The sequence below is a fragment of the Theropithecus gelada genome, chromosome 1 (genome assembly GCF_003255815.1).
Source record: "Theropithecus gelada isolate Dixy chromosome 1, Tgel_1.0, whole genome shotgun sequence".
NCBI lineage: Eukaryota > Metazoa > Chordata > Mammalia > Primates > Cercopithecidae > Theropithecus > Theropithecus gelada.
In genome coordinates this window covers 25,585,543-25,600,311 of record NC_037668.1, presented here as the reverse complement: position 1 = coordinate 25,600,311, position 14,769 = coordinate 25,585,543, and the positions used below count along the sequence as shown (strand labels likewise).

Below are 14,769 nucleotides of genomic sequence, written 5' to 3'. Positions count from 1 at the left end.
AAATTAGAGATCTTCGGAGGACTGGTTTTGTGGTGAAGGCTCTCGTTAGTCTCACCCTCACCTTCAAGGAACTGTGAAGCTACTACTCTTTCTTTTCTGCCTCTCTTCCTCTAAGAATTACAAATATCAGACTGTATTGCAATTATTTGCTTACTAAATAGGCATCTTTCTCACAAGGCTGTGAGTTCTTGGAGAGCAGAATGATGTCATTTTATTTTATTTTATTTTTTATTTTTTTGAGACGGAGTCTCGCTTTGTCACCCAGGCTGGAGTGCAGTGGCGCGATGTCAGCTCACTGTAACCTCTGTCTCCCGGGTTCAAGCGATTCTCCTGCCTCGGCCTCCCAAGTAGCTGGGACTACAGGCTCATGCCACCATGCCCAGCTAATTTTTGTATTTTTAGTAGAGACAGGGTTTTGCCATGTTGGCCAGGCTGGTCTTGAACTCCTGACCTCCGGTGATCCGCCTGCCTCGGTCCCTGCACAGTGCCTGGCACATAGCAAGTGCTCAAAAAACATTTGGTAATATAAGAACACATAAGTGACACCCAAATGAATGTTAATTCCTCCCTCCCATGGGGTGGGGGTTAGGAGTCAGCTGGATTTCTACGATAACCTCCATTATGCTCTCTTGCTCCCTCCAGATGACGTCAGTTGCCAAGGTGTATTACAGTCAGACCACTCAGACAGAAAGCCGGCCCCTAATGGGCCCAGGGATACGACGGCGGAGAGTCCTGACAAAAGATGGTCGCAGCAATGTGAGAATGGAGCACATTGCCGACAAGCGCTTCCTCTACCTCAAGGACCTATGGACAACCTTCATTGACATGCAGTGGCGCTACAAGCTTCTGCTCTTCTCTGCGACCTTTGCAGGCACATGGTTCCTCTTTGGCGTGGTGTGGTATTTGGTAGCTGTGGCACATGGGGACCTGCTGGAGCTGGACCCCCCGGCCAACCACACCCCCTGTGTGGTACAGGTGCACACACTCACTGGAGCCTTCCTCTTTTCCCTTGAATCCCAAACCACCATTGGCTATGGCTTCCGCTACATCAGTGAGGAATGTCCACTGGCCATTGTGCTTCTTATTGCCCAGCTGGTGCTCACCACCATCCTGGAAATCTTCATCACAGGTACCTTCCTGGCGAAGATTGCCCGGCCCAAGAAGCGGGCTGAGACCATTCGTTTCAGCCAGCATGCAGTTGTGGCCTCCCACAATGGGAAGCCCTGCCTCATGATCCGAGTTGCCAACATGCGCAAGAGCCTCCTCATTGGCTGCCAGGTGACAGGAAAACTGCTTCAGACCCACCAAACCAAGGAGGGGGAGAACATCCGGCTCAACCAAGTCAATGTGACTTTCCAAGTAGACACGGCCTCTGACAGCCCCTTCCTTATTCTACCCCTTACCTTCTATCATGTGGTAGATGAGACCAGTCCCTTGAAAGATCTCCCTCTTCGCAGCGGTGAGGGTGACTTCGAGCTGGTGCTGATCCTAAGTGGGACAGTGGAGTCCACCAGTGCCACCTGTCAGGTGCGCACTTCCTACCTGCCAGAGGAGATCCTTTGGGGCTACGAGTTCACACCTGCCATCTCACTGTCAGCCAGTGGTAAATACATAGCTGACTTCAGTCTTTTTGACCAAGTTGTGAAAGTGGCCTCTCCTAGTGGCCTCCGTGACAGCACTGTACGCTACGGAGATCCTGAAAAGCTCAAGCTGGAGGAGTCATTAAGGGAGCAAGCTGAGAAGGAGGGCAGTGCCCTTAGTGTGCGCATCAGCAACGTCTGATGACCTGTTCCCACTCCCCCATTCCTCTGGTCTCTTTTCCTCTCTTTCAGTGCCCTGGTAAGGAATACTATCCGGGTTTACTGGAGATCACCCGAAGCACCCATCCTCCACCCCCTCTTCTTTAACCCAGTGGCCTGTCGGTAGCTTAGGCCAACTGGAGTCCAGGTTCCCCTCCCACTGTCCCCTTTCCACTCCTCCCGCTTCTGCCCCAATACATATACCTCCCTTAAGCCAGGATGGGGGAAAGAGAGGGATTAGGCTGAAGTGGCTTAGAAGGCCTCAGCTATGCTTGGATACTCACATTAGGAGGATCATGTGGTTGGACGGACAGACTCCCCCCACCTCCTGCCACCACCATGAAGTTTGGTGACTTGAGGCTGGAGCTCCCTCTGTTACCTTTCCATCTAGCAAGTTCCCAAAGGCAAGACTCTCTCTGATGGTCACTTTGTGGTCTGTGCTTTCAGAAATACAGGAATCTGATATCAGTGTATCCTAGGGTTTCTACCAACCTCTGTTGAAAGAAGCCAGGGTTTGCCACCATGAAGCTGATTTCTGCTGGTGACTTCTGACCATAACCTAGAATCATGGTCACCACTATTTTTCCTCTATAGTTTGTCAAGTGAACACTCTCAGGATACCCAGTTCCTTCATAGCCTGTTCTCAGAGAATTGGAGTTGGCCTAAGAAACATAAACATATAACCACCCATATCTATCCTGGATTCTGAACTCTTCAATTTGGAGTGACTAACACAAGTTGTTGTCTAAACCTTTAAACCTATCTTCCAGGTAGCCCAGAGAAGATCTGTTTCCCTGTGTCCTGTGAATGGAAGGACACAAGCCAATATGTTCCTTTGAAAAGAGTCCAGTACCAAGGCCCCATGGAAAGGCCTGAAAATAATATTCCAGATTACATTGTACCTGGCTTCTCTTCTTCCTTTCCTGCCCAGCCTAGATCCTTCTTCCTTAACCCCAACTCTTTGGGAGAAGGGAGGGAAAATGCAAGGGCCTTCCTCTCTTAACACAGATGCTCAAGTAAAACTAGATTCACAGGGCACAGATTCCCCAGAAAGTTAACCCAATCTCACCATGAGGGATGGGTAAATTCTCAGATTTCCAAACTGCTGTACAGTGCCTCTGAGAATTGGTGATGCTTTGTTAAGGTTTGGGCAGAAGCAGAACTTTGTGGCTGGCAGCCACTATTCTCAGTTACACCTCCCAGTGCTCTTCTGAAAAGTGCCAGCTATTTCATTAGGCAATGTTGGAAGGAGAGGAAATTATACCCGCTGATCAAATATCCATGGCTTCCCTCAGCCATTCCTGAGACTTGGTATAAAATGAAGAAAATCAGTGCCATCTCTACTCTCCTCTGCCATGAGGCCATTTTCAGGCAAGTTAAAAAGCAGACTTTAAGAGATCAGACACAGCCTATTCCTTGTTCCCTGGAGGGGTCTGTGGTAAGGGTCAGGGAAGGGCATATAAGCACCAGAGCTTTATCCAAAGCCCTAAATCCCTAGAGTGTTTTCTGGTCTCACTTTGGTACCAAGGAAGCCCCACATAGTGGTACTGCATAGTCCCACTATGAATCAAGTGGCAGTTTATTTAAGGTGGTCTCAGCCAATTGTTACAAGCTACAGAATATATACATGCATCTATGTACAGAGCCTTGCAGAGAAACACAAAATTTTGAGGCTAGACCCATGATCGCCACCTACTATAATTGCACAAGGTCTTGTTATATTAATCTCTCCTTGAACTCAACTAACTATATCTTGAAAATGAAGACCCTTCAGTGTCCATCCACTGTAAACCCCACCATTACCTTCTAGTTGGCATAAAAACAAGAACCACAAAAACTTAAAAAATCTGAAACAGAGAACAGAAGGCCAAGAGTCAGCTTCTGCATTCTCAACTTTATTCAACATTAGACTTACCTGATTTCTTTCTGTGTGTAGGGACAAGATGTACTGCTGTGTGTGAGTGTGTGTGTGTGTGTGTGTGTGTGTGTGTATCTGTACCTTCTTACCTATTGGCAAGTTAACCTCCATCTGGTTTATTTTGCCATGCTATGCTTCCTTCCTGAAGGCATTACATTCTTCCCATTCCCCTGCTGTCTGTTCTAAGCCCCCAGACTCAAGCCTCTAGACTCTTGGATGACAAAGTGAGAAGAAAACATTTTCTGACTTACCCTTTTGGAATCTCCTCCATTATCATCCCAGGCTTTGCTTTAAGTTGCACTTTAAATCACACTGTCCTATTAATGCAATCTGGCATCTTCTCCCATAAGCCCCCCACAGGGAACAACTACCCCCAACCTTAACTCTAAATCATTCTTTAGACTATAGTCTGTCTAAAGACTGAAATCCTCTTTTAGGCAATAGGCCGAGTTTCAGAAGCAGCCAGGTCTGGTGAGAAATGGGCCCCCATACCAACCGTGGACTTGGAATATCAGGACAGTAGTAGGCACAGGTATAAAAAGGGGAGATTTCAGAAGACGGGCAAAACAACTGATGGGGGAAGATATCTGGGGTGTGAAGATGAGAAAAAAATGATGCTGAGGGACCTAGTGAAATCAATGAAACTCTTGAGTCTTGCTTAGGCTCGCAAATAAGAAGTGGGGAGGCTTGGGAAATTAGGATATGACACATATGAAAGGTTTATCTAAGAAGAAAGAAACAGAGATAATATATATATAGAAAGATGTATATAGATGTATATATGCTCAAATCTATTGAATGTACAGAAGGGAAATATTCAGAGACTTTAACATTGGGGGCAGATATCTTGGCCTGGTTATGGGGTAGGACACCCAGATTTTTAGACTTACAATCAGTGGTCCAGGTTTCAACATGGAAGTGAGATAGCTGATGAAAGATTTCAAGTCTGGAAATGGGAAAGGGAGGGATAGAAGTTCCTTTTCAGAAATAAAGAGGCATTCATGAAGGCTTTTGTTGAATCTTCTGCTACTGATAGGACCAGGAAGAGAGGAACTCGGAGGACAATAGGGAGGGGAAATCTTGGAAAATCTACCACTTACACTGTTGTGCCCCCATCCGCAGCAGCGTCCTGCCACTGTAGAGCCTTTTTAAAATAAATAAAATAAAATAAAATAAAATAAAATAAAATAAAATAAAGCACCCTTTTGTTTCCCTTTCATGAAGTACACTGTATTTCCCTGTCTTCCACAGGGGTGGGAGCTGCTATTGTTCTAGCCCCTGAAATTCAACTCAGGAGCTGAACACCTTGGTGTATGGGAGGCACTAATGGGAAGCCTCAACCCTGGAATCCAAATGCCAGGACTAATAGCTGTTGGGCCCAAGATCTCCCAAGGTCGAGGCCCAGCCTTTTGTGTAGCTGCAAGCAGCCCAAAGAGAAAGCCATGGATTCCAGAAGAGTTCCAATCCTGGAATTTGGGCATGGAGGGTGATGCTTTGGTTTTGATGCTTCTGAATGAAAACGAGTAGGGTTACCAGCTGCTCTAAGGGATGGTGAAGTTCCCATGAGAAGCTTCCAAAACCTCTGCAATGTGCTTCACCCCATTATTCCCCCAACCCCTGTCAGCCTAATAAAATCATCCAGGAGTTTCCCTATAAGGTCTGAGCAGATAAAGGAAGCCAGTTATACTATTGCTACAAGTCCGGACACTGTGCCCTCCCCACGGCTGCTGCCCTGGTCCTTTACTCTTGCTAGCTAACCTAGTTCACTTGTACAGTAACACACTACCTTTGCTGGAAAGTTAGCATGGGCCTCCCGGCTCAGTAATGGCCAACTCTACTGACGCAGAAGTATTTAGGCATGGTTCTTCTATTCATTGCACTAAAGACTAAACCAGGTCAAATTTATCTAGGAAAAAAAAGGTGTGTAAGATTTGTTTTGTTTTTGTCTGTTAAGAATAAGCTACTAAATAAAATGGATGACTCTTTGATTGTCACTCTAGCTTCTTTTAGAAATCTAAACCAACACTGTCAAGGTCTGAACTCATAGGCCTACCCATGAGCATGGAGGATTGAATTAGGCTGTGCTGGAAGAACTTCTGATTTCATGGCCAAGCCCCTTCTGTTTAATTTTTCTCTCATGCTTTAGCGAGTTCCTTTCACATTTGGTTTTCATGGGACAATACTGAAAAAACATTAAGACCCAAGCGTATGAAAATTGGCTCAGCTTAATCCATAAAAGTCAAGTTGCTTTGGATCCTGGGCATTGTCCCTTTTGGCCAGTGATCACAAGCCCAATTTCCCTTCTATGCTACCATGTAGTCTTGTTGCCAGTTTTCCTTATATATCCTCAAGGTTCTTTGTAAGCTTATTCCTTTAATCACCAGGCATTTCTTCCCCCAAATCTCAAAGAAATGGATTTCTCTTCCATCCTTGTCTGTCAGTAGCCTGAGAAAGATCTGGTTGTTAACATCCAGCCCTGAATTTTCTCTGATGAGAGGCAAAAGACCCTACAGTCACTGACTCTTATTCCCCAGAAGTGGAAGGAGAGAGAGAGGAGGAAGGAGAAAATTGGGTCTCTTATCATGATCAATAAATACTTAAGCACAACATTTAGGAAATACTAGGAATGAATCCTAAGACATATGAGATATTTAAGATATAGGACATGTATAGTTCCTAAAAGGCCTAAAAGGTTGAAGAAACCTACAAACTTGTAAGGAAACAGAAATAAAACAAGTAGCATATAACAAATATAGGCCGGGCGCGGTGGCTCAAGCCTGTAATCCCAGCACTTTGGGAGGCCGAGACGGGCGGATCACGAGGTCAGGAGATCGAGACCATCCTGGCTAACACGGTGAAACCCCGTCTCTACTAAGAAATACAAAAAATAGCCGGGCGAGGTGGCGGGCGCCTGTAGTCCCAGCTACTCGGGAGGCTGAGGCCGGAGAATGGCGTGAACCCGGGAGGCGGAGCTTGCAGTGAGCTGAGATCCGGCCACTGCACTCCAGCCTGGGCTACAGAGCAAGACTCCGTCTTAAAAACAAACAAACAAACAAACAAACAAACAAAAAAAACAAATATAATGAAAGGCAATATAGCAGGTACCATGTACTAATGCCAGATGTAACATTAGCAGAATGTTCCAAAAAGAGTGAGATCTCTGTGGGAAATATTTCACAGGAACAGGAACTAGGCAAGGGAAGGTATCAATCTAACAGGTTTGGTTAGAATACATTAAGATTCAAGAAAAATCAGCAAATGCTGAGTCCCTATTATGTGGAAGGTATCATTCAGCTAACAAAGAAATACAAGACATGATGCATGAATCAAGGGATGTACAATCATGGTGCTTTCCGCCTGCTATTCCTTCTGTGGAACTCTCCCCACTGCTTCCAACTCTCTCTCTCTTTTTTTTTTTTTTTGAGATGGAGTCTTGCTCTGTCGCCCAGGCTGGAGAGAGTGCAGTGGCGCGATCTCAGCTTACTGCAACCTCCGCCCTCGGGTTCAAGCGACTCTCCTGCCTCAGCCTCCTGAGTAGCTGGGACTCCAGGCACATGCCAACACGCATGGCTAATTTTTGTAATTTTAGTAGAGACAGGGTTTCACCATATTGGTAAGGCTGGTCTCCAGCTCCTGACCTCAGGTGATTCACCCACCTCAGCCTCCCAAAGTGCTGGAATTGCAGGCATGAGCCGCTGCGCCTGGCCAACCTTCTTAACTCTTACACTATGCCCATCTGAGATCAAATAAATCCCCTTAAAAGCTAGAGCACTTACCACAGCTGCATTTGTATATTACTTGTCAATTTATTTGACTAATGTCTGTGTAGCTTACTAAATTTCAAGTGTCATGTGAATGGGATTCATGTCAAGTGTTTGGTCATGAGTACAGCCCAGCACCTCATATAGTGCCTGATATGTATGACATTTGATAAATGAGCAGGAGGGAAAGAAAGAGAAGAGAGAAAGAACTAGTCTAAAGTATGCAGTGGAGCTTGTATATCTTGTTAATTACTATAAAACAGTTAGATAACGAGCATGACATAATTAATGTTAAAAATAGAACAGACAATAAACATCACTGTTTTGAGAAGGGAGAGACTATTTCACCTGTTAAGGTCTAGGAAGAGCTTACAGAGGAGTTGAGGCTTGGGTTCAACATTTAAAAACCAAATAGCATTTAAGTAAGTAAAGAGAAACAGGTCTCTTTGTAGGAAGTACAGCATGAACAAAGTATCATGAGAAGAAAGCACAAGGCATATTTTGGGAACAGTAAACCTAAAACAGAGGTTTTACAGGCGAATAGGATGGAAAGGTAAGGTAAAGTCAGAAAGTGGGGGGACTGAATGTCAGGCTAAAGGTTCATTACTTTTTTTCTTTAGGCATCAGGAACCACTGAAGATGGCTGACAGAGGAAAGAATCTAAGTGAAGTACTATTAATTAATATCAATCTGGCAGTAGAATTGAGATATAAGACATTAAATCAGTTAAGAGATTTTTAAAGCTTGAGGGAAAGACGATTGCCACAGATCCTAGTATAGTATAGTATAGTATAGTATAGTATAGTATAGTATAGTATAGTATAGTGTAGTATAGTATAGTATAGTATAGGTGTTCGCTATGTATTATTTGAGTTGTTGAAGGTCTGAACTAAGGTGCAGGATGCTGGGCATGGAAAGAATTAGAAATATATTCCAAAGAAATGACAAAGCAAGACATATGAACAAAATCTAGTGAAAAAGAAAGTGATTGAAGTAGTCAAGGTTCTAGCAGGAAACAGATGGTACACTCAAAGGGTTAGTGGACATGTTTTAATGAAGAAATTATTTGCAAAGGTATGGGCAAGTTTAACAAATCAACAAGATATGGTGATGTACCCAGGCACTCGCAAAGCAGGAAGCCTTTACCAGCCTTAAACCTAAAAGGACAGTTAGTTACTGGAACCATGAGACTTTACCCAAAGGAAAGAGCTATAGCTTCAACGGGAGCCATGGCTTTAGGTGAGGAACTCCAGACACTGTCAAAGATCTGCTAGTGCCTTCCACTGGTCTATTCTAATGGGAAGCCAGAGAACAAGGGAGATTGAGTGATGCTACCCATACAGCCTAACCTCCTGGAACACAGAACAGGGCAAAAAAGATGAATAGAGGATATGGAAGGGTAATGAGAGTCTATACAGCCTAGTGAACAAGGACAAGGTTCCTGCTAGGGAAACTAAAGTTGAGTGATCCTTGTTTGTGCTTTCCTTGGTCACTGGCTCTAAAAGGATAGAAATCTAGGAGCAGATAGTGAAAGGGGGAATTAAGAAGGATTGTAAGTAACAGTCCAAGAGGTAATGAACAGTTGAGCATTTGAAAAAATGTAACTCTTTCAGAAAGAGGTGAGAAGATACAATCCCTAAACCCAATGCAAAAAGTTCAATATGGGGTCCTCAGACCCTGTGATGTATCTCTTCCACCCACAAATAGTAACTAAAGTTGGACCTCTCTGTCCAATTTGTTTTACAGACTCCAGTCTCTTCTTTATTCCCACAACTATCTACATCTCAATCCTTTGGCTTCAGTGACATGCTTAGTTTTTATTATTATTATTATTATTTTTTATTAGTTGTTTTCTTATCTGCCTAAATTTGGTGCCTCCCATCTCTCTACTAGGACAGCCATGTAGGGACAGATTGACTGAGACCTTTCTGCCATACTACTGAAACCAATCCAGCCACAAGAACCCTTACTTAGTTAATCCTCAGATACCTACCTCCCATATTTTCTGTCTTAGGGAACTAAGCCTCACTTATCCATTATTTGCAGAAGAAAAGAATAAATCAGAGGTAGAAAGAGTCACAGTGAGAGAGAATATCCAGAATATCCAGATAAGAGATCAATAAGAGAAAACACAGGAAAATTAGAATTTGTGATCAACATTTTATTGGCAAGTCAGCCACATAATGATTAAGATATTCTAGGTCAGACAGACTGGGTTTTGAGTTCTAGCTGTGCTACTAGTTAGCTATGTGACTTAGGAAAATTACTTAATCTCCATAAGCCTTGGTTTTCTTCATTTGTAAAAGTGGGACTATCTACCTTACATAAAAAGTATTTAGCATAATGCCTGGTACATTGCAAATGAGTCCTCAACAAATCCAGCTATTTATAAATCATCATCATCATTATATGAGTGGTGATGTGCTGTCACTATATATATGGCTAATATACTGCAAAAAAATGGTTAGAATTATTAATCTAAGGCATGTAATTATGCCAAAGCATATAAAAGGACATAGAGATATCGCAAGATGAATATGGAATATATAAGATTAACACAGTTCATCTCCAAAGGATAAATGTGAAATGTAGGATGGATGAGCAGCAGGTAGTCCTGGGAGCTGCATGTTCAGACTGGATGAAGTCACCTCCTTTTCTTATTCTAGTCTAGAAGACTTCCCCTAGGAAGCAGGCTCATTCTGTAAAATCCAACTAGTCAGTATTTACCAAACATTTACCATGTGCCTAAGACTACAATAAATTACAAATAATTGAAAAAATTAAGGATAAGATATAATTTCTACCCCCAAGAACCCTACAATCTCTTGTGAGGGCTATGAATACAATCTAAAATAAAGTATCAAATTCTACAACGTGGACTATGTAAGTACACTAAGTAATCACAAAAAGGGAAGAGCTAATGGGTTACAGTCCTTGGTGAAAAATTCATGGAAGCTGGGTTGGAGTGGGGTGGCGGGAGCTGCGGACCTTGACATACATAAAGGATATTTAAAAGGGAGAATAACTGGGAGTTGGGAGCAATCCAAAGATGCCACTCTAGAAATATTCTGGTAGGAGGAACCTCTAAAATCAATTCAACTTTACTGAATGGCTACTAGTACTGTGTTAGATGTTGAGGTGGAGAAAAGAACAAGATAATCTCTGATATCGAGGAATTCAAAGTGTCCTGATGGAAAACTAGGAGAGCAAAACAAACAAAAACAGTTATTACAAAGCTGTGTGACAAATGCTGTAACAAAGGAATGACCAGGGAGTTCTGGAGCACTGTGAGAACTTTCAGTAGCATGGCAGGATCTTCCGTGTGAGTGATTTTCTGGAGCTTAGATCCCGTCCGCCCCAGTCCACCAATCCTCCGACAGGGGAGGGGACTGGCATCGAAGTCATTCATTCTGAGTGATGAGGAAGTGAGTGGGAGCTGGGAGCTAACACTTGCACTGAGGCCTGAAGGGTTGAGTAGGTGTTTGCCAGAGTGATTGGGGAGGGGATGGCAACTTTGACAGAAGAAATACCAAACACAAAGGTACTGAGGCATAAGGGGCTGACAAGCTTAGGAATTTTGTGACGCTTTCCTGTCTTCTTTCCCATCACCTTCACTTAGGGTTGCCGGATAAAATACAAACTGCCCACTTAAATCTAAATCTCTGATTACCAACTAAGAATTTTAAAATATAAGTATGCCTCCAATATTGCATGGGACATACACACTCAGGCCCCTTCAACTCATCCTGTCCGGGGCCCCACAAATCCCCGGTGAATACCGGTGAGCTCGTGGAGTAAAGCATGAGAAGGCTTATCTTCCTTTCACTCCTACATTTTTCACTCCCGGGTCTCCAGCCCAGGACTGAGGGATGTAGCGCGCAGCCCGCAGCTCGCTACGCGTCGGAGGGTTTTCCTCTGAGGACTGGAAACGGGGCGCGGGATAAGGGCGGTGGGGCTGGGGGTTGTCACTTACGAAGAAATCTCACTCCGCTCCATAAAATCCTCAATCCAGTGCCGGATTTCCCGGCAAGCGGACGTCTCTCCGCCCAGGGACCGGAAATCCCGCCTCCGCCGGAAGAAGATGCGGAAGCGAGACCGCCTATCCAGAGGAAGGCAAGTGTTTGGCTCCGGCGGCTGAGAATCCCGCGCGGGGCTGGAGACAGGTAGCAGTACGGAGGCGGGGCTTCATGCCGGAAGTGGTAGTCCGCAGTTGTTTCGGTTGGCGGGTGGGAGATGCGGCGGCCACCTGCTGCGAGGAACCGAAGGGAAGGTTGGAGGTACGAAGGCAGTTTGGAGCTGGGGCTGAGCAGCTGTCGCACAGTCAGATCATGGGCTCGACCAAGCACTGGGGTGAATGGCTCCTTAGCTTGAAGCTAGCCCCCGCCGGCGTGTTTGGTGTGGCCTTTCTAGCCAGAGTCGCCTTGGTTTTCTATGGGGTCTTCCAGGACCGGACCCTGCACGTGAGGTATACGGACATTGACTACCAGGTCTTCACCGATGCCGCGCGCTTTGTCACGGAGGGGCGCTCGCCTTACCTGAGAGCCACGTACCGTTACACCCCGCTGCTGGGTTGGCTCCTCACTCCCAACATCTACCTCAGCGAGCTCTTTGGAAAGTTTCTCTTCATCAGCTGCGACCTCCTCACCGCTTTCCTCTTATACCGCCTGCTGCTGCTGAAGGGGCTGGGGCGCCGCCAGGCTTGTGGCTACTGTGTCTTTTGGCTTCTTAACCCCCTGCCTATGGCAGTATCCAGTCGAGGTAATGCGGACTCGATTGTCGCCTCCCTGGTCCTGATGGTCCTGTACTTGATAAGGAAAAGAGTCGTCGCGTGTGCAGCTGTGTTCTATGGTTTCGCGGTGCATATGAAGATATATCCGGTGACTTATATCCTTCCCATAACTCTCCACCTGCTTCCAGATCGCGACAATGACAAAAGCCTCCGTCAAAAACGGTATACTTTCCAGGCTCATTTGTACGAGCTCCTGAAGAGGCTGTGTGATCGGGCTGTGCTGCTGTTCGTAGCGGTTGCTGGACTCACGTTTTTTGCCCTGAGCTTTGGTTTTTACTATGAGTACGGCTGGGAATTTTTGGAGCACACCTATTTTTATCACCTGACTAGGCGAGATATCCGTCACAACTTTTCTCCATACTTCTACATGCTGTATTTGACTGCAGAGAGCAAGTGGAGTTTTTCCCTGGGAATTGCTGCATTCCTGCCACAGTTCATCTTGCTTTCAGCTGTGTCTTTCGCCTATTACAGAGACCTCGTCTTTTGTTGTTTTCTTCATACATCCATTTTTGTGACTTTTAACAAAGTCTGCACCTCCCAGTACTTTCTTTGGTACCTCTGCTTACTGCCTCTTGTGATGCCACTAGTAAGAATGACTTGGAAAAGAGCTATAGTTCTCCTAATGTTATGGTTTATAGGGCAGGCCCTATGGCTGGCTCCTGCCTATGTTCTTGAGTTTCAAGGAAAGAACACCTTTCTGTTTATCTGGTTAGCTGGTTTGTTCTTTCTTCTTATCAACTCTTCCATCCTGATTCAAATTATTTCCCATTACAAAGAAGAACCCCTGACAGAGAGAATCAAATATGACTAGTGTATGTTCCACACCTTCTGCTACTGTGTTACATTCTGATTGTCTTGTATGGACCAGAAGAGAGCTTTGGGACATTTTTTCTGAACATTCTAAGGATTCTAGTGAAAGTTTCCGTGTTCCAACAGAATGTTTGTCTTGTATATAAAAAGGACACAATAATTGAGGTCCACCTTCTAGGAAATCCTAGAACTCGTTTATTTGGGACATGGTGGGAATAAAGTGTAGGAGGACAAGCCACAGACAAAACTCCTCAGACACCAAGTTAAAGAAGGAAGGGGTTTATTCGGCCGGGGGCATGGGCAAGACCCTTGTCTCAAGAGCCGAGCTCCCAGAGTGAGCAATTCTTGTCCCTTTTAAGGGCTCACAACTCCAAGGAGGTCCGTGTGAGAGGGTCGTGATCGATTGAGCAAGCAGGGGGTACGTGACTGGGGGCTGCGTGCACCGGTAATTAGATAGGAACAAAACAGGATAGGGATTTTCACAGTGCTTTTCTATACAATGTCTGTAATCTATAGATAACAGAACGGATTAGGTCAGGGGTCGATCTTTAAGTACCAGGCCCAGGGTGTGGCGCCTGGCTGTCTGCTTGTGGATTTCATTTCTGCCTTTTAGTTTTTACTTTTTCTTTCTTTGGAGGCAGAAATTGGGCATAAGACAATATGAGGGGTGGTCTTCTCCCTTAAAAGGTTACATATTGGAAAATGAAAGGCTTATGAAACTATCAGATACTAAAAGATTCTTAAAATAGAGGAATATAGTTAGAGACATCAGGTTTAAGCCAGTATTTGTTCCTGTTTTACAATGCTTCTGTCTTAAGCTGTGTCTCAACTTTTAACCCCTATCTTTTCTTTCTAAAGCTTTCCTGACAGCTGTGAAAATCCAAAAAATATTCTTAGGCTGGGTATGGTGGCCCTTGCCTGTAATCCCAGCATTTTGGGAAGCTGAGTTGGGAGGGTCGCTTGAGTCCAGGAGTTCTAGACCCACCTGGGGCAAGATGGTGAGACCTAGTCTCCACAAAAGATAAAAAAACTTAGCCAGGCGTGGTGATGCACCTCTGTAGTCACAGCTGCGTGGGAGGCTGAGGTGGGAGAATTGCTTGAGCCCAGAGCAAGACCCTGTCTCAAAAAAAAAAAAAAAAGGAAAGGACAACTTTTTAGATATAAAAGTATTAAATAATACTAAGGTGCTTAGTATTGTTTCAAAGAGTTTTTAACTTCTATATTAAATGTGGGGGCTTAGAAGATAATCCAAAGACTTTGGGAGGCTGAGGCGGGCAGATCACAAGGTCAGGAGATTGAGACCATCCTGGCTAACACAGTGAAACCCCGTCTCTACTAAAAATACAGAAAATTAGCCAGGCCTGGTGGCAGGTGCCTGTAGTCCCAGCTGCTCCTCAGGAGGCTGAGGCAGGAGAATGGTGTGAACCCGGAGGCAGAGCTTGCAGTGAGCCGAGATGGTGCTGCTGCATTCCAGCCTGGGCGACACAGCGAGACTCCATCTGGCGAGGGGAGGGGGAAAGATAATCCAAAGAATTTAAATTGTAATCATGCTTCATGTATTTGTTTTATTACTTAGTTTTTTTAGCAGTTAGTCCCAGTGGTATTAGACTGGCATTTGGTTTCATACAAAAAGGATTAAATTTAAATCCATTCATGTTTAGACTTGAGGTATTACATTTTTAAAACTATCAT

General features: G+C 44.7%; 2 protein-coding genes across 2 annotated transcripts in view; both read left to right on the top strand.

The window, feature by feature from the left end:
* Positions 1-5,711, top strand: part of KCNJ10 (potassium voltage-gated channel subfamily J member 10) — a 32,974-nt gene extending 27,263 nt beyond the window's left edge. The window contains exon 2 of the mRNA XM_025364954.1: positions 643-5,711. Within this exon, the coding sequence (XP_025220739.1) occupies positions 643-1,782 (1,140 nt within the window). The 3' untranslated portion in view covers positions 1,783-5,711. The remainder of the gene's footprint in view (positions 1-642) is intronic.
* Positions 5,712-11,542: 5,831 nt separating this feature from the next.
* Positions 11,543-13,292, top strand: PIGM (phosphatidylinositol glycan anchor biosynthesis class M). Its single transcript, XM_025391822.1, has one exon. It carries the CDS (start codon positions 11,666-11,668, stop codon positions 13,076-13,078), a length of 1,413 nt encoding a protein of 470 aa, XP_025247607.1. The 5' UTR covers positions 11,543-11,665; the 3' UTR covers positions 13,079-13,292.
* Positions 13,293-14,769: the final 1,477 nt, after the last annotated feature.